Source organism: Peromyscus californicus, unplaced genomic scaffold (genome assembly GCF_007827085.1).
Source record: "Peromyscus californicus insignis strain IS unplaced genomic scaffold, ASM782708v3 Scaffold_4__1_contigs__length_199733344, whole genome shotgun sequence".
Taxonomy (NCBI): Eukaryota; Metazoa; Chordata; class Mammalia; order Rodentia; family Cricetidae; genus Peromyscus; species Peromyscus californicus.
The window spans coordinates 41,479,450-41,502,630 of NW_026294562.1; the positions used below are offsets into that span (position 1 = coordinate 41,479,450).

General features: G+C 39.1%; 1 protein-coding gene across 1 annotated transcript in view; it reads left to right on the plus strand.

Annotated features, from left to right (window-relative positions):
* Tmc1 (transmembrane channel like 1) overlaps positions 1–23,181 on the plus strand; it is a 125,170-nt gene that overhangs the window by 12,478 nt on the left and 89,511 nt on the right. Inside the window, exon 4 of the mRNA XM_052714364.1 lies at positions 1,774–1,902. Coding sequence (XP_052570324.1) covers positions 1,774–1,902 — 129 coding nt within the window. The remainder of the gene's footprint in view (positions 1–1,773; positions 1,903–23,181) is intronic.

The window sequence follows — 23,181 nt, forward strand, 5'->3', positions numbered from 1 at the left end:
TCACAGTAGGCTGGGCCTTCGTGCATCAAGTAGGAATCAAGAAAATGCCTAACCCACATACCTACAAGCCAATCTGATAGAGGCAATTCCTCAATGGAGGTTCCCTCTTCTTAAGTGTGTTGAGTTGACAAGCAGCTAGAAGGTGATATTTTACAGGGGCAATCTGAATTTTTATTTGAGGAATAAAGGCACGATTAGAAACTATATACTGACAACAAGTGGGAGATTACAAAGTCATTTTCTAGCCTGGCCTGTAATCTGCAAATGTGTCCTCCTACATTATGATTAAGAATTTAAAAATAGCTTTCCCCCATATTCCTGTTGTATCCAGTAATAAGCTTAGTGAACTATAAAATATGTTCTTCAATAATAATGACTAGTTTACAATCTCTTTTTCAGTCTGGGTCGAGTGAGGAGAGAAACTTCAACAGTGACTTGAATACTGAGAATTTTATATGAGAGTTGTTAGGGGTTATAGATAAAAGAGTTGGGAACGAGGTCTTTGGTAGGAGCAAGCAGGGAAGTGAAATATGATGGCAACAGCTGTAGAAGGCAGCTAGCAGTCATGAGCTGGAACCCTGGAAAGGATTAAAATGCAAATGTGAAGAGTAGAAGAGAGATCCAGGGAGCGGAAGCCTGAAGCTCCATCGAGGACTGATGCACGGAAGTGCTGGTTCCACGGGGGTGGGTGGGGGGTGGGGTGGTGGGGGTGGGGTAGGTAGAGCTAATTCTGCTAAGATTTGGAGAAATGACAGAATAGACGCACCTCCAGCTATGGGAGGGAGGTCTATTCAGCTCCGGGAGTAAAGTGTTGCCAAGGAAGAAGTGTCTATCTAGGCGGCAAATGGAAGTAGACAGGAGGCCAAGGAAAGGATGGAGGTACTTAGTGACTGCTACAGTTTGATTATAAAGTTGACTCTGCTTACAAAGCAAAAATATGAGTTACAGAGTCCCAGTCTCAGTACTGTGATATTAAGTATGAAAGGGTGTATTTAAAATTGAGACATTAGCCTAATAATTAAAACAATCTATTGCCAACAATTTGATTTCTATGATATAGTATTAGGTTGCTCCACTAAAGCCACGTGACTCATGTTTAGATTTTGTTTCCTTTAGCTTCCAGTTTTGCAACGGTAGGATCACACCAAAGAGAACGCAGCATCTTCTTAGTGAGAAGCAAAATCCCTTTGAAGGCGTCTTCAAAGCATTTGCCTCCACCAAAAGCATTTCAAGTTAAATTTTATCAAATGAAGTTTGGGGTGTAATTAACAGATTAGGCTTCTTCTAAGAAGCAGAGTTTCATTTTTCCCTGTTTCAATTTTTCCGCTTTTCTCTTGAGACAGGACTAATTTAAAATTTCTAAGGACACTTCAAAGACATCTTCACCTTTAATTTATTATTCGTATTGAAAAATAAGGTTCTTAAATGAAACATAGAATTGGGGAGGCTGGCTGCCAAGGGGAACAGGAGAGAAGTGTGTATCTTGATGGATCTGTTACTATCCTTTCCACAGCTTCCCCGTTCTGACAGTTGGAGGCTGAGGACATAAAAGAACAGTTCCATTTTGAGCATTAGAATGCAAATAGCATTGTTGAAGGTTATAATAATCCCCAAGCCGGATGGACGTTGGTGTTGAGATGTGAATTCTAGTGCTTAAGGGACTCTTCATTTACTATGGGCAGCTGAGTTTGAAAAAGGTGCTTGGGTATCTAACAGGAGCCTTTTTTAGGTTTGGAAATGAAGCAAAGTTTAACCTTTCATTTTCTTTTAAAGGGAAGAGGAAGAAGAGATTGATGAAGAGGAATTAGAACGATTGAAGGCACAGTTAGATGAGAATAGACAAATGATTGCTACTGTCAAATGCAAACCTTGGAAAATGGAGAAGAAAATTGAAGTTCTCAAGTAGGTTGCTACTTTTTACATACAGAAACATACATCTCAGAAATCTTATTACCTATGTAGTATAGATGATGCTATAATCACATGCATGCATATGCCAGAGAGCTTTGGGATTAATAATTATAATAATTGTGAATGACATCAGCATGTAGGCTCCTGGAACTTCTGTGGTCACCTTGAATCATTAAATTAAATTGGGGTTACTTAGCTACTATTTCTCTGCAAAACAGTGAACTTTACAGGTCTGTGTGGTTGCTTGCTTTGTTTTTCTATAGCATTCTAGATTCTAGTGAACTTTTCCATCATGACTCTCATGAAAGCACAGGGAGGCTGCTACACTGACAGAACAGTAGATAGGATTCAATTGAGGCTTATGCTACCATCTAGTCCTTGCTCCCGTGGGAGTTAGCCCCTTTCCCTCTCATGTAGACTGCTGAGGTGGGTGCAAACACACCCAGCACATAGCTTTCTAAACTTCTCATATGCAAAATCAAGCAAGCACCTCTTTCTGGGGTCGGGGTTGGGGGGTGGAGAGTTATCATTGTTTTCCTTGCTGTGACCTTGGGAGTGGCAGGCTGTGCAAAGGCACATGGCTGCATTGATACCTATGTCTCCATCTTTTGATTTTGCCCCAGACGTTATTTTTCCATGAGACAGTTTTATATGTGGTGGTGAGTTTCCGAAGTTATCTTCCTCCCAGCCCATTTCATCAATAATGCTGTCACAGGATAGGATCACCTAATTGTTGCTGGAAATGATTAAAGGAATCGAAGGAGCTCTCAGGATTGTTCTCTTCTAAGCCTGACTCTGCTAGAGTCAGTGTGTTATTTGAGGAAATTACTTTAGTTTTTAACTTCTTGAGAGCTCAGTTACTACATTTAAAAAATAAAAACCACCTTTTGTTTTTGGATCTGGCAGCAGTCCTTTACCGAGTTTGTGTCTGTCTGTTTGGCTATCAAAATACTTTTAATTTAATGAGATGATAATGCTGTTGACATAGGTTTTAGAAGTATCCTTATTTCGCAACCTACAAGTCTTTTCTGGCTCCTGAAATAAATTTTGAGATATAAATAGCTCATGAAATTCCTAAACCTGAGATACACGTATTTGATTGGAACCTCTAGCTCATCCCTACATAATCTGGAAAGCTTCATTCCTATTTTTCTCTCTCCAAACCTCACTGTGGTGATATTTTATCTGTGTACCCCAGTAAAGTTTATCTGAGGATCAGAGGAAAAAGCCAGCCACTATAGTAAACATAGAGGTCAGGCACATGCCTTTAATCCTATCACTTGGAAGGCAGAGATGTGTGGTGGTACATACCTTTAATCCCAGAACTAACCATAAAGGTCTGGAGGTCTGTACAGACAGGCAGGAAGTGACAGAGCTGGGCAGGAAGAGGAAGTGATGTAACTGGGAGAAGAGAGGAAATGAAATGGCAGAACAGAAAGGCATATAGGCGGCATATAGGCGTGGGTATACAGGAATTAGGTCCCTTTGGCTGAGGATCTCCAAGTGGTGAGAATGTGGCTGGCTTCTTTCTGATTTTCTGATCTCTCAGCCTTAACCCTAATATCTGGCTCTCATTTTTTTTTTTATTAATAAGACAATTTAGCACTTCATCTTACACCCCACCCTCTCAGAGAATCTCCAACAAATGAAAGGTACCAAAAAGCCCAGTTCTGCATTCTTGGTGATTACTACAACTTCCTCCCCTATTACCTCCAGCTGCCCAAGTCCCCGCTTAAGCATTCAGCTTTTGACCATACTTTGGCACAAACCCAGCTTGTGTCATACACATTATCACCCATCACCTACAACCTGTATCATCCCCCTGCTTTGCTTTGGGCCCGCAGCTTCTCAATCTCTGGGACTTGAGAACCTGCCTGGAAGTTGCTTTGTTCAAATAAACCTGTTGATATACTTTTCCAGTTCAACTTGATCCAGCTCATTGTGTTGGCAGTGAAACCTAGTATTGAGGGACAGAAAACCTATTAACACACACACACACACACACACACACACACACACACACACACACACACACACACAACTATATATAGAAGTTTAAGTATTAGAAAATAATAGCCATGAACTTTCAGAGAATAAAACTGAGGAACAATGCCAAGTAGCAGCCTGGAGCTATAGAAAAAACATTTTACCCTAACACACACACATACCACATATACACACAGGCACACACAGACACACAGACACAGGCACACACAGGAATACACAGACACACACACAGGCACACACACACACACACACACACACACACACACACACACACACACACGTCTCTTTACCTGTAAGACAGTAGAGTAGATACAGACCTCAAACTTGAGTTTGAATTTCTTGCCTTCAATTTATTGGTTGTAGAAAATTGAAGGAGATGTAGAGACTTTTTGACCCAGTGTTTCTCATGAAATTATATTTTTAGCATAATATGCCATAGAAAGCATGTGGGATGGTGTCAGCACACAGCACAAATCTGGGAAACATTGCTGAGAATAGACTTCACATTCCATGACCTGCAGTATGATAAAACGGAAGAGAGAAGTGGGAATCAACAGGGCTAGGTACAAGAAACCTAGTAACAGGGGGACTCAGGAGCTGTGGAGGATGGCGACACATTGGTAGTATATGGCCCAGTTACCAGATTTTAAAGTGTTAACAAAAGGAAATAGATGATCTCTTGACAGTTTGGCAAAATCTGAGCCAGATCGCTCTTGGCTCTCTAGAAACATGCCTGTAATGCCATCTATGCACTGCTGATGCTTGGGATTGTGGCTGCCCTAATTTCCCTGTGGGAAGAACATGTTAATATTAATGCCCCATTTGTCTTCCTCTGCAGGCCTTGAAGCTGTGTGAGCTTCTTCCATATAGATTCCAGTGCTCACTGCCTCATAGAATATGCTGGAAGGTTCTTCTGCCCCAACATCGCTAGGACAAGAGAGTCAGACAGCTTTCCCCTCTGCTTTTGTCTCTTTCAGAGTGTGCCAGCTAATTTCCTGTCAGACACAAGCTAGAGTCATCTGAGAGGAGGGAATCTCAATTGAGAAAATGTCTCCATAAGACTGGACTTCAGGCACCCTGTAGGGCATTTTCTTAATTAGAGATTGGTGTGGAGTCCTAGGTTCTATAAGAAAGCAGGCTGATCAAGCCATGGAGAGCAAGCTAGTAATCAGCATTCCTCCATGGCCTCTGCATCAGCTCCTGCCTCCCGGTTCCTGCCCTGCTTGAGTTCCTGTCCTGGCTTTCTTCAATGATGAATAGTGCTGTGGAAGTGTAAACCAGATAAACCTCTTCCCAAAGTTGCCCCTTGGTAACAATGTTTCATCACATCAGTCGTAACTCTAATTAAGATATAGAAAAATCTACTTTGAAAGAGTATTTTCAGGATTATGTTTTTCCCAGAAGCAACCTCAAGACTTTGTTCTTGCTAAGTCTGTGGGACCAAGTCCATAGGCTCACCATTATTGGAACAGACATTTTGTCCCAGGTTTAAGTATGTGTGGAATTCCAAGACTTCCCTTTTTGCTCTGGAGTCCAACATGTATAAAATTCTAAAATTGATTATAGAGAGGGTGAAGGCTTTTGGGCTTGTCAAGAGAAAAGTCTAAGGAATGGCAGCTTATGGTTCTGGGTGGGGTGTGGGGGGGCAGTTGGAAGTCATTCAGCAATCATTCCCAAATCTTTATTATTTGTTTTTTATATTTTTGAGATTGTAATATAATTGCACCATTTCCCTTCTCTTTATTCCCTCCTTTCGAATTCATGGCCTTGTTTTTCATATATTTCTTAAATACATAAATACAACCTGCTCAATTTATATAATGTTCCTTGTGTGTATGTTTTCAGGGCTGAACTTTTAAAGAACATTTCCCACTATGAATATAAACATCTTCAGGGATCCGAGTCAAAGGATAGTAATGGAGCTAGGAAGATAACTTAGTGGCAGAGCATATGCCCTTCTGTGTGTGAGACTCTTGGTTCAAATGCCAGCACTGCAAAAATGGGTAAGGGGGAAAGATGGTTAAGCAGTCTATGTAGACTGTACTATGTAGGTGGGAAGCTTTGGGAATGGTTGTGTCTCCATAGGACTCTCCAACAAGGCTCAGGAGTGAGTGCTTGGCATGTTCAAAGCTATGGATTTGGTTCTATAGAGCTGAAAGGAACCCCTTTACTTCATTCTCCCCACCCATGTACAGTTGTGCTTCTCATTCTCTGTCCTTTGTGTGAATTCAGTTTAGAATGTATTTAAACACATACAGATCTTTGCACAGATGGCCCGAGATAGAAGTCTTTATTTCTTACTCTAAAAAACACTGGTACAAGAGCAGGAACTAGAGCCGCTATGTTCAGCTCTGAGAAGCAGAAGCTGTAATTAAGTACATCACCCTGTGGATAGTTTATGAAGTGGTTGAGAATATGTGTACAGGGAGAAGGGGAAAGTATAGTGCACTTTTCATTTATCTGAAAGTCGAGGATAATTTATATTACTTTTCTATCTATAAAATTTCTACCAGTGTGAATATTAAGTATATTCCATAGTTCAGTTACTCATAAGATTTGCACAGAGGTTGCATGACTAGAACTTCCTGCCTGTAAAAGACAGCCACACTCACCAGGGGTGAAATAACACACCTGGATGGAAAATAACTGGCATAACTTCTTACTCACCAGAAACCCAAACCCTTGACTACAACACAGCATTATAACTAAGACTAACTGACCAACCACCTTATTTTGCTGCTAGGACATAGCCTTAAAAACAAACAAACAAGCAAACAAACAAACAAACCAAAGGACTGGACTTTGATCTAAAACTAGCTCCAACTTCAGCAATTTACAAATCCAAGAGGGTGGATTATGGTCCATGGTTCTCAGATTGCTGTCCTCAGAGGTCAAGTGGTTTGGCCAAATCAGTTCATGACAAGGAGGTCCTGAGGTAAGAGGGTGGGCACCATGTGGTTACTAGCCAGCTACACCCGGAAGAGGTCTGTGTTGTGCTTATTGTGTACAGTGTTTGCGTGTGAAACACTCACGGGAGAATGAGTCCTTCCATGGAGGTTAAAATAAGAAACACTACAAAATGGATCCTATCTGGGTACCTTAAGATGCTTATTTTAGGGACGGATCAGTTCTAACTTTTCAGGAATCCACAAACGAGAGTGTATGAGCTCTTCAGGCTTCCTTTTTCATGGAGTTGGCTCATGATAAAATAACCCCTAAAGTGATATACTTTAGATAACAAAAACATTAGATATCATATTGAATAATTTCTAAGTTTTGTAGAACCCTGACCCAGTGTTTCCGGAATCTGTCTACTTTGGCTGGCTGTATCTGTGGTTTATTAGTTGAGGCTAAGGAGCCAAGTAAGGTACCCTTAGCATTTCATTCAAACACGAACAGGGACTGGCAAATATAAGCCGTGAAACTAATCGTTCTCCCTGCTCAGTCTCACTCACCTAACCAGCTTCACCTGCTTTTAATTTATTTTTGCTTTAGTTTTGGAGTGAGAAAGTTAACATGTTTCTAGAAAAGTGAGATCAGACTAAGCTTGATTTTCTGAGCCGAGTTCTCAGCCCCACCTCCTTCCTTGGGGCTTAAGTTCATTGTGAGCAGCTGTCAGGAGATATTGAGCATACATATTTTCTTCATCTGACATTGTTAAAGAAATGAAAGATTGCACAAAAGAGGATTTTTAAGCATGCGTACACACCCAAGCACATAATTCATCACACTGGTTTCTTTTTGAGCTCACCCGTATAATGGTACACAGGTCTTTGTCTCCTGGTCCTCACATCATCTAGTGCATAGACAGCATTTTCACCTGAAGAACAGGGAACCATACATCTGAACTTCAAAATGTCACATTGGTAACTAATTTCTCCATGATTTCACACATTTCTGTCAAGTGGGAATCAGTATAGTTTCTGAAACTCTCTGTGTCTTGAGTTTTCTTATTGTGCATAGAGATAAATGTAACCCTACCTTGTGAAGTTCCTGGGAAGAACACAACATGGGGCTTGAACCAGGCAAGGTGGCCCGTATCTGCAATCCCCACTGGAGAAGTAGAGGCCGGCCTGGGTTACATGAACTCAACTAAAAAAGCAAAGCAAACAAAACAACAATAACAAACACACACAAAAAAAGTACTCCAGCACAGTCACCGTTTAATGCATGCTGCTTATTATTTTTCTGTCTCCTTTTATCCTCTAAACTTTACTTCACGGTCTGTGTTATTATGATTTTACACATTTAAAAAAAAAATGGAAGTTCTGTGAGAATAAGTAGTTGGTTTGTACAGTGGTACATTTGAATAATTATATGCAAATTCCCCTTTTAAAATAGATTTTGATAGATAATATAAACATAAAGAGTATATGAAAAGCACACCTTTGTGTGTGTGTGTGTGCCCAGCAGAGTGCTCTGTAGATCACACGCACTTGATTAGTGCCTCCTCTAGGAAGCAATGCCAGTGGCAGTGATTCTGCTGTTGTTGGCCTTTCATTCTCAAGGCGAGAGAACCATTGCCACCACCGGTCTGGATAGTCCAAGGATGAAGAGGACTAGGTGAACAGAGGACAGTCATGGGCTGACTAAGATGCTCTGATCTCTGCTAATTTCCATAGTGTAAGTGCTTTCACGGTGTCCACATTTTTATTTAATTTTAATTCATTTTGTTTTAGAGTTGTTTTTAAAAATGAGTCACGCTAACAGGCTGGTCTTGAATTTTTGGTCCTTCTGCCTTAGCGTTCCAATGATGGAACTACTGGTCTAATTCACCGTGCCTGCCCCTACTATGACTAGTTTTGAACTACTTGAAGTTTTAAAAAAAAAAATTCCCTTTTATTGAAAGTAGATTTTTTTTCTCACATATTATATCCTGATTACATTTTCCCTCTCAGTTCTCCATCTCACCTCTTATTCATACCTACTTCTTTTCTGTCTCTGATTAGAAAACAAACGAACATCAGGGTAGTAGAGCCTGGTGGAACACACCTTTAATATCAGCAGAGACAGGTGGGTCCTTGAGTTCCAGGCCAGCCTGGTCTACAGGGCACGTTCCAGGACAGTGAGGCTACGTGGAGAAACCCTGTGTCAAAACTCAAAACAGAGGAAAAACTCAAAACAAACAAAAAAATCAAAACAAACAGGCTTCTATGGAAAGATAATAAACTATAACTAGATAAAACAAAAGCCAGCACACCAGAATTGTTGAGAACAAACAGAAGGCAAAGAGTTCCAGAGAAGGAACAAGAAGCATACCAGCTCTCACACTCAGGAATCCCATACTAACACTAAACTGGAAGCCATAATGTATACATAAAGGGCCTGATGCAGACCAGTGCAGGTCCTGTGCATGCTGCCTCAGTTTCTGGGAGTTCATATGATCTTTGATCGAGTTGACCAAAGGGCCTTGTTTTCTTGGTGTTTTCTACCCCTCAGGCTCTTAAACTCTTTCCACATCCTCTTCCATAGGGTTCCCTGAACTTTGAAGGGAAGGATTTGATGGAAACATCCCATTTAGGGCTGAGTGTTCCAAGGTCTCTCACACTCTGCATAGTGTTTGGCTGTGGATCTCTGTATTTGTTATATCTGCTGCATCTCTGATGATGGCTGAGCAAAGTGCTGATCTATAAGTATAGTAGAGTATCATTAGGAGTCATTTTATTGCCACTTTTTTTTTCTTTAGAACAGTAATATTTGGTTTTACCCTAGGTCCCTGGGCTGTCTAGTCTCAGGCTCTTGGCCACCCAAGCAGTGTTGTGTAGCTGGAGTTTTCTCTCCAGGTCCCAACAAGGCCCAGCAGTCCCTTAGCCCACTTATAAAATAAACATACAGATGCTTATATTATTTAAACTGCTTGGCCATTAGCTCAGGCCTATCATTGTCTAGCTCTTACTCTTATATTTAGCCCATTTCTATTAATCTATACTTTGCCACATGGCTAGTGGCTTATTGGTACCTTACATCTTCCTTGTCCTGTCGGCAGCTCCAGCAGTCTCCCCCTCTGCCTTCCTGTTCCCCTAATTCTCCTCTCTGTTAGTCCTGCCTATACATCCTGTCTGGCTACTGTCCAATCAGTGTTTATTTATACAGAGCAATATCCCCAGCAGTGTTGGGTATAGGTTCTATCTTGTGAAGTGAGCCTTGAACCAAATTAGTTATTGGTTGGTTACTCCCACAAGATTTGTGCCACCATTGCCCTAGCATATCTTGCAGGTAGGGCATTATTGTAGATCAAAGGGTTTGTGGCTGGCTTGGTATTTACATTTCTATTTTGGTAGTGTGCAAAATAACTTCCTGTCTCAAAGAAAATTGAATTTTTGGTCCTTAGGTAGGAGTGAAGGCACTAGCTCAATTTCTCCATGTTCAATGAGTTGTGAAGGTGTTATCTTCAGCAATGGGGCCTCGCTGTCAGTTTGTGGAGAGTAACCTATAGTCTTGGCACAGCCTGGATTATTTGGGGATTCCCATGGGACCCCTTTGGCCAACAACTCAATTAAATGTAACCCAATCCTGCTACAGGAAGCTGCATTTGGTGACAAAGGATGACCAGTTGCAGCCTTGTTGTTCCACCATTTAGCTGTCTCATTTAGATTACCTTCATGTATGTATATATTTTAGGGAGTGTCTACTGCATTAGGCTCCATACTATCCCCCAAATGGCCTTTAATGTTAGCTGTCTTTCCCTGTATTCCCTCCTCCCCCTCTTCTCTCTTTCCCCATTTGATCTTCCCATTCCAGCCTCCACATTCATCCATAACTATTCTATTTCCCTTTCCTGATGAGATCTATCTGTCCCCCCCCAGTACCTTACGTTATACTTAACTTGTTCTATGGATTGTAGCTTGGATATCATTGGCTTAACAGCTAACATCCACATATAAGTGAATACATAACATATTTGCCTTTCTGGGTCTGAGATACCTCACTCAGGATGATTTTTTTTCTAGTTCCATTCATTTACCAGCAAATTTCATGATCTCATTAAACAAACAAACAAAAAAAACCAAAGAATAGCTGAATAATACTAAAGTGTGCAAATGTACCACATTTCCTTATCTACTCTTCTGTGAGGGATATCTAGATTGTTTCCAATTTCTGGACATTATGAGTAGAACAGCAATGAACATGATTAAGTATCTCTGTAGCTACAGTTTTCCTGCCTGGCCCACGGTCAGAGCAAATCTCACTTACCTGCCAGTCCCACAGTCGCTCAGACCCAACCAAGTAAACACAGAGACTTATATTGGTTACAAACTGTATGGCTGTGGCAGGCTTCTTGCTAACTGTTCTTACAGCTTAAATTAACCCATTTCTATAAATCTATAACTTGCCACATGACTTGTGGCTTACCGGCATCTTCACATGCTGTTTCTCATCATGGTGGCTGGCAGTGTGTCTCTGACTCAGCCTTCCACTTCCCAGCTTTATTCTCCTCCTTGTCCCGCCTATACTTCCTGCCTGGCCACTGGCCAATCAGTGATTTATTTATTGAACAATCAGCAACATACTTGACATACAGACCATCCCACAGCACTTCCCCTTTTCTTTTCTTTTTTCTTTTTTTCAAAAGGGAAGGTTTTAACCTTAACAAAGTAAAATTACATATAATTTGGGAATTTGGGCGTAGCTTCTCTTACTACTTCCTGCTGGAGTGGGGTGCTGTATCTTATGGGGACACAAAGAAAATTTTAGGATTATGGAATAGTCCATGAAGCTATATTGTCTGAGCCAGTTGCCTTCAAACCATTCTGGATGTTGGATCATCTGGGCCATGGTGTCATTGGAGACCTTTCAGGGGGTCTTGATTGGTCAAACCTGATGTATCTTAATCTGGAACAAATCCATAGCCTCTGGCTTTCTGTGAGAACAAAAGCAGAGTCTCCTTTCCAAAGCCACACATCCTTACATCCAAATTTTGAAGTCAAGGTATCTTTAAAATATACATATTGGTTTAACTCAACATCTTTTACGATCAAATGTTTTTCTGCAGTTAAAAATCCCAAAGACAACACAATCCAGATTCTCTGTGTAATATTCATCTTTACGTGGCTTATTTTTTATATTAATTTTATTGTCTCTTTAAAGACTTTATTTTTTAAAACTATGTATTTGTTTATATAACTGTATATATCACCTTTTTTGTCTCTTTCAATCCTACCTATATTTTACACACATTGCAAACTATTACATCTGAATCTGTCTTATTGTGAATCTATTGCTTTAAACTGCAGCAGCTGTGGCTGCTGGCTCCACCCACCTCAGCTTCCCAACATGGCGGTGGTACGTTTTCCGCCAGCTCTGGGAGCTATGGTGGGTCTATGCTTTTATCCAAGCATTGTGTAGCCCAGAAACCTCTTTTTTTGTTTTGTACTAGCAAAGGCTAAATCCACCACGCAGCTTAATGTGCCACTTGCAAAAGCCTCATTCCCGCCATATGGCAGGTCAAGCGTGCACGCTAGGAACCCACAAGTAGCTCAAACCAGCAGCTGCTGCTCATTTGAGAGAGACAATTAGGAAGCTGTTTTTAGCCCCGTTTTAGAATCTTTTCTCAGGTTTTAGGTGGAAACTCTTGCCAACACGTTGGGTGCCATTTGTAGCTACAGTTTTCCTGCCTGGCCCATGGTCAGAGCAAATCTCCTGCCAGTCCCCCAGCCACTCAGACCCAACCAAGTAAACACAGAGACTTATATTGGTTACAAACTGTATGGCCGTGGCAGGCTTCTTGCTAACTGTTCTTCCAGCTTAAATTAACCCATTTCTATAAATCTATACCTTGCCGCATGGCTTGTGGCTTACCAGCATCTTCACATGCTGCTTGTCCTGGTGGTGGCTGGCAGTGACCTTCTTCTGCCTTCCTGTTCTTTCTTTTCTCCTCATTGTTTCCAATTTCTGGACATTATGAGTAGAACAGCAATGAACATGATTGAGTAAGTATCTCTGGTAGGATGAAGAGTATATATATGACTTTGGGTATATGTCAATGAGTTGTATAGCTGGATCTTGAGGTAAGTCAATTTCTATCTTCCTGAGGAATTGCCACACTGATTTCCATAGTGGCTGTATGAATTTTTTACTCCCCCCAGGAATGGATGAGTGTTCCCATTACTCTACATCTTTGCCAGCATGAGCTGTTACTTGATTTATTAATCTTAGCCATACTAATGAGTGTAAGATGAAATCTTAAAGCAGTTTTGATTTGCATTTCCCTGATGGCTAAGGATGTTGAACACTTTTTTAAGTGTTTCTCAGCCTTTTGAATTTTCACTTTTGAGAATTCTGTTTAGATCTTGTCTTAGAGTTTCAGTTGCTGTGAGGAGACAACATGACCATAGCAACTTTTATAAAGGAAAACATTCAATTTGAGTGGCTTACAGTTTCCGAGGTTTAGTCCATTATGATCATGGTGGGGAACATGGTGGCATGCAGATGCAGGCCAATGTGCTGGAGAAGGAGCTGAGAGTTTTACATCTTGATATGCAGACAACAGGAGGTGAACTGTCTCACTGAGTGTTGCTTGAGCAAAGGAGGCCTCAAAACCCACTGCCACAGTGACACACTTCCTCCAACAAGGTCACACCTACTCTGACAAAGCTGCACCTCCTACTAGTGCTGCTCTCTTTGGGGTCATTTTCTTTCAAACTACCACAGATCTGTACCCCATTTTTAATTATTTGTTTTCTTGATATGTAGTTTTTTCAGTTATTTATATATTTTGGATATTAGCCCTCTGTAAGATATATAGTTGGTAAAAATATTTTCTCATTCTGTAGGCCACCGCTTTGTCCCAATGATGGTATCCTTTGTCATGCAGAAGCTTCTCAGTTTCATGAGATCCTATGTATTAATGTTTGTCTTAGTGCCTACACTATTAGTGTTATGCTCAGAATATATTTCCTGTTCCAATGAATTCATGGCCATTTCCCGTTTTCTCTTCTATAAGGTTCAGTGTGCCTGATTCTATATTTAGGTCTTGAAGAGATATGGAGTTGTGTTTTGTGCAAGGTGATAAGTATGGGTATATTTGTATTCTTCTACATGCAGCTGTCCAGTTTGATTAGCACTATTTGTTGAAAATGCTGTCTTTTTTTCCATTGTGTGTTTCTGGCTTCTTTATCAAGAATTAGGTGTCTATAGGTGTGTGCATTTGTGTCTGGGTCTTCAGTCTGATTTCATTGATCAGTGTATATGTTTTGTACCAATAGTATGCTGTTTTTATTACTACATTTTTATTTTCTCTTATATTTTTCTTACGATAGCTCTGTAATACAGACTGTAATTTCAGACTGGGGAAAGTGATACCTCTAGGAATCCTTTTATTATTCAGGATTCTTTTAGCTATGTTGGTGTGTGTATATGCATGTGTGTGTGTGTGTGTGTGTGTGTGTGTGTGTGTGTGTGTGTGTGTATTTCCATATGAAGCTGAAAATTGTCCTTTCAAGATCTGTGAAGGATTGTATTGGAATTTTGATGGGAATTGCAATGAGTCTGAAAATTGTTTTTGTTAGGATAGTTATTTGCACTGTATCAATCCTACCAATCTATGAATATGGGATATCTCTCCAGCTTCAGATATTTTCTTCAATGTCTTAAAGTTTTTCTCATGCAAGTTTTCACTTGCTTAGGTAGAGTTATCCCAAAATATATTGTTTAAGGCTATTGTGAAAGGTGTTGGTTCCCTGATTTCTTTCTAAGTCAGTCATTTGTATATAGAAGTGCTACTAACTTTTTTGAGTTTACTTTTCATTCAGCTATTTTGATGAAAGTGTTTATCAGCTGTACAAGTTTCCTGGTGGAATATTTAGGGTCACTATTGTATACTTTCATATTTGCAAATAAAGATATTTTTACTTCTTCCTTTCCAATTTGCAACCCCCTGATCTCTAACAGTTGTGTTAATACTCTAGCTAAGACTTCAACTACTATACTGAATAGGTATGGAGAGAGTGGACAACCTGTCTTGTTCCTGATTTTAGTGAAATTGCTTTGAATTTTTCTCTATTTAAGTTGATGTTGGCTATAGGGTTGCTGTAAATTGCCTTTATAATGTTGAGGTCATCCCTTGAATTCCTCATCTTTCCAAGCCTTTTATGATGAAGGGTAATTGGATCAAAGGCCTTTTCTGTCTCAGAGGAGATGCTAGTGTTGTTTTTGCCTTTCAGCTTATTTATATGATGGATTACATTTATTGTTTCATGTTTATTGAACTATTTCTACATCTCTGGGAGAAAGCCTACTTGATCATGGTGAATAATCTTTCTCATGTAGTCTTAGATTTGGTTTGCAAGTATTTTATTGAGAATATTTGCATGTATGTTCATAAGGAGAATTGGTCTATAATTCTCTTTGTTGGGTTATGTGGTTTGGTATCAGGGTAACTGTGGCCTTATAAAATGAATTGGGAAATGTTCCTTCTGTTTCTATTTTGTGAAATAATTTGAGGTATATTGGCATTAACTCTTCCTTGATAGTTTGGTAGAATGCTTTGCTAAAACCATCTGGCCTGGGGCTTTTTGTGGTTGGTTGACTTTTAATAATAGCTTTCATTTAAGTAAGGGTTACAGGTCTGTTTAAATTGTCTATCTGATCTTGATTTAACTTTGGTAAGTATGTATTGAGAAAATTATTCATATCTTTCAGATTTTCCTATTTGGTGGAGTACAGGTTTTTAAAGTATGTCCTTATGATTCTCTGGATTTTTTTAGTGTTTGTTGTTTTGTTCCCCTTTATGGTGATTTTTTTTTGTACTGAAATGTGATTTTATTTGTATGTTAATAAATAAAGTTGCCTGGGGGTCAGAGCTAATAGTAAGCCATAGCAAGAGCTGGGCGGTGGTGGCACACACCTTTAATCCCGATCACATGACAGACAGATCTCTATGTGTTCAAGGATACAGCTAGCATGGAGACATATGCTTTAATCTCAATACTAACCATAGAAGACCTGGAGGTCTGTATAGACAGGCAGTGATGAAGAGGTCATGTGGTTGGGTGTACAACCAATGAGAAGGCAGAACAAGAAGTCAATAAAAAGACCGATACACAGGAAATAGGTCTCTTGCTGAGGGGAAGGACAGCAGTGGCAGTGAAGTGTAAAAAAAGGTTTTTAGTATAGGCTCTTAGCTACTGCTCTGACCTCTTGGGCTTTTAACTCTTCATTTGGCTCTGTGTTTCTTATTTAATAAGACTGTTACATCTACACCCCTTTTCATCTCTAATTCTGTTAATTTGGATGTTCTCTGACTTTAGTTAATTTGGATAAGGGTTCCTCAAACTTATTGATTTTTCTCAAAGAACCAACTCTTGGTTTCATTGATTCTTTCTGTTCTTCTCTTTGTTTCTATTATTTAATTTTAGCCCAAAGTTTAATTATTTCTTGCTGTCTACTCCTTTAGGTGTAATTTCTTCTTTTAGTTCTATAGCTTTCAGGTGTGTTGTCAAGTTATTCATATGAGATCTCACCATTTTTTTTCAAGTGAGACAGGGTTTCTCTGTGTAGTTCCTGTCTTGGAACTCAGTCTGTAGACCAGGCTGGCTTCTAACTTAGAGATCAGCCTGCCTCTGCCTCCTGAGTGCTGGGATTAAAGGTGTGTATCACCACTTCCTGGGTTAATTTTTTTTTTTTTGCTTCATTTTTTAAAATGTAGTTACTAGTTCCTATAACTGCCTTCATTGTGTTCCATACATTTGGGATATGTTTACATTCATGTTCATTCAATTCTAGAAAGTTTTATTTCTTTGTTAATTTCTGTCTTGATGAATTTTTCATTCAGTCATGATTTGTACTGTTTTTATGAGTTTGTAAACTGTTGTTGCTATCTAGTTTTAATCTGTGGTGGTCAGATAGGATGCATGGTATTATTTCAGTTTTCTTGTAGCTGTTGAGACTTGTTTTGTGTCCAACTATGTGGCCAATTTTGGAAAAACTTCTATGCAGTGCTGAGAAAAAAGTATATTCTTTTGTGTTTGTGTGAAATACTCTGTAAATATCTCTTAGGTCCATTTTGTTTACAATGTCAATTAGCTCCAGCATTTCTCTGTTTAGTTTTTGTCTGGATTACCTGTCTATTGGTGAAAGTAGGGTATTGTAGTCTACTATCAGTGTGTGAGGGCTAATATGTGATTTAAGCTGGAGTAGTAGTTGTAGTAGTAGTAGTAGTAGTAGTAGTAGTAGTAGTAGTAGTGTGTGTGTGTGTGTGTGTGTGTGTGTGTGTGTGTGTGCACTTGTTTTTATTTTTGTATTTTTTAAACAAGCTTGGCTGTCCTTGTCTTTGGTGCATAGATGTTAAGAATTGAATTGCAATGTCCTCTTGTTGGATTTTTCCTTTGATGTGTATGTAGTGCCCTTCCCTTATCTCTTCTGATTAGTTTTGTTATTTTGTCATATATTAAAATGGCTGCACCAGCTTGTTTCTTAAGTTCATGTTCTGGAAATATCTTTTTTCATCGTTTTACCCAGAATATGTCTATCTTTGATTTTAAGGTATATTTCTTGGTTGCAGCAGAAGGAAGGATCCTGTTTTCTCATCCATTCTGTTAGTCTGGTTTTTTTTTTTGTTTGTTTGTTTTTTTTGATATTGAGAGATGTTATTGAGCAGTGTTTGTTGATTCCTGGTGTGTGTGTGTGTGTGTGTGTGTGTGTGTGTGTGTGTGTGTGTGTGTGTGTTTCATCTCTTTATATTTGCTCATCTAGGATTCCTTGTGTTTTCTTTGGTATGGTTAACGTCTTTATGCTCATTTAACACCCTTATAAATGCTTTCATTTTGCACTCTAGAATTTTTCTCTCAAATTGCTTATTGTGTATAATTTGTCTTTCTCCAGTTGGCTTAACTTTCTCTATTTTAATTCTTTATAAAATCAAAGAAGAAAACATTTTATTGAGAGAAATTAGTTCCAGGCTAATATCAGAAATCTCCTATTATGGTGTCAATGGCCAGTCTCACCACTGTGGCATCAGAATGTGTCTTTCCAATCAGTAACAAGCATGGACCTCACAGACTACATTTAAGCAAGAAAAATGGACTTGGTAACTTCCTGTATTAGGATTCAACCTATTGATAGGTAACTCACCTGCGAATATTTAACTATTTCTCTTTAGTACTATTTGTGCAATTGTGAGTGCCTAACAAATTGTTGTGGTTAATTTTTACTAATTCTTATCAAATACTTCAAAAATCTCACTTAGCAGTTATTAAAAGGAATAATAACAACAAAAAAATCTGATCCTCTTTCCCCTTGGCATTTAAATGTTTTATACAATTTTCTTTGCTAATGTGAGCTTTGAAATGCATGATCAACAGATTTTTGTCTGTCTCAGAGCCTTTGTCTGCTTCAGGATTCACCGTCTACATCTCCACTGCACCATTTGACTGTAGAGTCTTGCAGGTGTTCTTATCCTTGCTTTGAATGGGAAGGGTTCTCGGGTGGTCCCAGGGCTACTGCTCCTGTTTCTTTGGGAAAATGGTGCAGGTGATTATTGCTTTTGTACCCACTTTGAAATCTCATTCATGTGGGCTAGTCAAATCAGCCAAAACTTTCTTCCCCAATGGATAATGGAAAGATACGAGTCATGGAAAAATGACTCTATGTTATGCCAGTGTTCAAGGATATTTCCCCAAATTGTTGGTAATAAACTTTACTCAATAATTGCCACATTTACTTATCCAAAGTTAAAAAAAGCTTATTATTTTATCCATATTTAAAAATGAACTATGAACTTCAAAGAAGCAGGGTTTTTATGTAAAAGCATTTAATGGTAATAAATAATAAATGCTATGGATAAGAAAGCCCTAAGGTTTTCTTCCAGATAAATAAAAGTGTGGTTGCTGTCATGTGGTTTTACTCCTATGGATGATATCCAGGGACTGTGCATGCTAAGCATGTGTTCTACCACTGAACTATACCTGCAATCATAATTGCACTCAGCATTGCCTATTTCCTACAGCCTTATCTGTCAGTGTTTGCTGCATGATAGAAACACTGAATCAGTTTTCTCAGCATTCAAGAGGTCCCTACCTTACCACAAGTTTTGATAAAACTCAAATAACTGGACTTACACTCTACAGCAGTTTAGCTGTAAGTAACAGCTAGTTTTTGCAACTTTTAGTAGACTAAAAATATAATGTTAATTTGAAAGGTGATAAAACAAGATGCATTAGTTAACACTTAAGATTATCTAGGAATGACTTTGAATATATTTGATCTAATACATTAGCAGTAGAAAGAAAGCAAATGTCCTGATAAGTACAAGTGCAAATAATTAGAAAAATGAGTTTTTACTGTTTTTGGAAACTCTTATACTGACCTCAGGTAAGGCAAGCATTGTAGATATAATCTAGTCTATAATAAGAGAAGAACTAAGGCCTTTTTTGAGGCCATCTTTAGGGCAATGATGAAGCAATGTCAAGTGTCATACTGTTTTGGGGGTGTTTAAAATGTTTGTTGTCACTGGATGATCTAATAGTTATGCTTTATTAAGATATACATACTAAAAAATGTGTTTGGAGAACATTATCAGAATATCATAACAAGTTGAGATGAGAGTGAAAAATGGGAATAATTGTATATTCCTAAAATAACATGTTTAAGATTCCCTCCTTTAGTTACCAGAATTAGAAATTTTTAAATAAGATGAATCACTGCTTTCAAATAGTTGTATTGACAGTGTCACTATATATGCATAGATTTACATATATACTTTGATATATTATATATATAAAACATATTCATATATTCACTGTGATAGTCACATGATGATTTATGACTCATATCAATTGATTTTTATAGTTTTGCCCACAGTGTTACTATATTTCATGCCAAGCACTTGGTCATAGGGGTCAGGATAGTTTAGAGGGGAAGCCATGAAGGAACACAGCGAAATATGAGATTCCCAGTCAATTCATCAAAAAGACTAGCCCATGTAGGATTCATGTGCTTTTTGGATGACCTTATCTAAGTTTTGATTCTAGTACAGAGATGGCCCTCCATTCTGAGTTTGTCACATTGTGAACAATCAGATTCACCAGACAGTCCTAATTACTTGCAGAATGGACTGGACTACCATGATTTTGAAAAATATCATTTTAAATTGCTTGCCCACTCATGAATCAAACTACAGAACACACAGTTCTAACAGATAATGGAAAATTCTGTCGGAACAATTTAGACCCAATAGTCCCAGATATAAGTGCACAGTTTGGAAAAAGAAAGCCCTAGCTCTTACAATTGTTTTAAAAAATAATCATAAGAACACATAGGTATTGTGGTGAAGTACTTTTCCAGTCTTTCCATACAGAATGCTTCTTAGGCACAGGTAGCATCCTGAGAATTCTTTTGTTTTTACAGTATTCAGAATTCATGAAAAAATGCTTAATTAGAAAACACATGCCTGAAACAAAATCAGTAAATTCTCTTTTCCAAGCCATGTACATGGCCTCGCAGAGAGTTGAGTGTTAATATGAGAATACTAATCTAAGATTATAGATATGGGTCACTTATGGTGGAAATACGACCTTTGTTAGAGAAATCCTGCAAACCGATGCCTAGAATGCCTTTTACTTCCTACTCAAATTCCACCAGCCTCATGCTTTCTAGTTCAGTTCTTATCTGCAGTGTCTACTGCGTGCCCCACAGCTTTAAAGTCCCCACTGTCCTTGCCCCAGCACTATTATTGTAAGCATTTTATGGGTCTATGTCTCAGTTTTCTTAGTATAGTTTAAGATACAGAAAGAACTCTCCAGGTTTTAAAAGGATTTTTCAAACACTTAACACACTGTAGAAATGATGGTTAAGTCAACGAGCACATGAAACAGTGAAAGAAAGAAAATCCGGGGCTGGAGTGCTGCTGCTAAGAGCACTTGCTGCTCTGCTTGAAGGTCTGAGTTCAGGGCCCAGTTGATGCCTCCTAACTGCACTGAATGCTGCACACACACACACACACACACACACACACACACACACACACACACCACTCCATCCCCCCCACATACATAGACATACATACATACACACAGACATACACACATACTCACACACACACACAAGACATACACACACTCACTCACACATACAAGGAATAGAATAAATGTCTTGACTAGAATTTGAGTGGATTTTCTTTGTAGTTATACAAGTATTGTGATGGCTAAATTATGTTTTAAATTTAAATTACTGTGCTTAAGAGATCTACAAAACAATGACCCTAACCTGTAAGCCCCACTTGTGCAAGGACAGATAACTTCTTGGAATACCGGAGGCTGTTGTTCATGGAAGATAACAAGCCACGGGTTTGCTTTTGTAAACAAGCTTGGTTGTCCCAACTGCACAGGATGTGCTTGATCACAAGCAGGTAGGAGGTACATAGGCAGGATTTATGTAAGGATGTGTGCTTGCCCCGATTCGACTAATGTGGGAAGTAGGCAGCCTTGTTGGATTTTGCCTTTATAAGCCCATGTCTAATGTAATTCAGAGCCATACTCTGGGAATCCTGGGTATGGACCTGGCCAGTGCCCAGTGTCCTGGCCAGTACTTAATAAAGCTTGCTTCAAATTTAGCTGAAAGATTGTGGTAGTGATCTCATTCTAGCCTAGTGGGATGAACAGTGTGTGCATCAGTGTGGCATGCCTGCTGCTGAGAGTAACTTTTTCAATGTAAAGGGGAATGCAAATACTACCCTTTAGCAAAGTTTTTGCTGATAAGAGCAGTTGCAATAATGCCTAAAGTTTACTGCCTTCATCTTGAGAATTTCAGATTCTCAAGATTCGTTTGTAGCATTAAGATCACGTTCTCATCAAACCTCATTTCTTTTCGAGCACCAGATCCATGACAGCTGGCTGAGGAATTTCCAGATGCCTCAGGGGTTGATCCAGTACTCCACAGCCCCATACTCCCTAGCCTTGAGGATGTAATGTTTTCCTGCTTCACAAAGGACTCATTAAAACAAAAGGCCTGAACAGCAGTGGCAAATAGACATAAAACCCCCTTATACCACTCAGCAAAAATATAGAGAGAGATGTTTATAAAACCAGCACTATAGAATTTTTCATATTAATGTCAATAATCTGGTTTGTATTGTGCTGTAGAGACAGGAGAAAATAACCCATGCTTTTCTTTCTATTGTTGGGTTTGTTGGCTTGGACTCTGTAAGTTTAACTAACAAAAAACACATTAACATGGGAAAAACAAAGTTTATTGCTGTGGGCACCGAGCTTGCACAGATGACCAATGAGTGATGGATAACTCAAGGAGTGGTTCCAGTGTGTACTTACTTAGGATCTTAACCACAGGACACATGTCTAAAGAAGTCAGGGCTAGGAAAAAGGACTTTGACTACAGAGTGGCAAACTGTGGAAATCAACTACTACAATGATCCAATGGAAGATATGGTCTAGATAGTAAAATTTACACATGACCCTTCTGAGCTGATAAAAGGTAGGGAAGAAGAGGAAACACCTTTAGCTCTCTCCCCTGCTTTTAGCCAAATGAGGACACAGAAAACTTACCTTTTATGCTTCAGCTCAAAATTGTCCTTATGCTCTATTTCTGGTACATTTTGCAACACTTTTGCATAATATGGCATACACATAAGTGACATATTTTGGGCCATTGTATTCTGTTATCTTTCAGTTCCTCCTGCTGACAGTAGTAGTCTTGACAGTTGTCTGTTGCTTTTCTACAGGGGAATGCCAGTCAATATTTGAAACCCAGGACAGGCTATTAGCTCCAGGGGAAGAACATGTGTTCTTCTGTTTCCTGCTACTGTAACACAAAGAATTCTTTGGAAGGTATAAATTGAATTGTCATTAGGCACAGAGTGGAATTAGGAAGACTTAATTGCCAGCAGAAAGATTATCTTCTAATATTTAAAATATTAAACACAAACCCCACTTCTGTTTTTATTGTTTCACTTCATCTCCAGTTGCTCTGAGATGCTTGGCTGGCCTTCAGGGTACAAATAAAACTTGCATTTTCTTTTGACCTTTAAGCCAGTCCTGAAAATCAGCATTGTTTTAGAGAGTCGGTGTCTTAGTTTGCGTCATCTTGGTGTGATAAACACCATGGATCAAAAGCAACTCCAGGAGGAAAGGGTTTATTTCATCTTACAATTCCCAGGTCACAGTCCATCACTGAGGGAAGGCAGGGCAGGAGCTCAGTGCATCTGGAGTCAGGAACTGAAACAGAAACCATGGAGGGTGCCCCTTACTGGCTTGTTCTCCACGGCTTGCTCAGCCTGTTTTTTTTTTTTTTTTTTAATACAACCCAGGACTA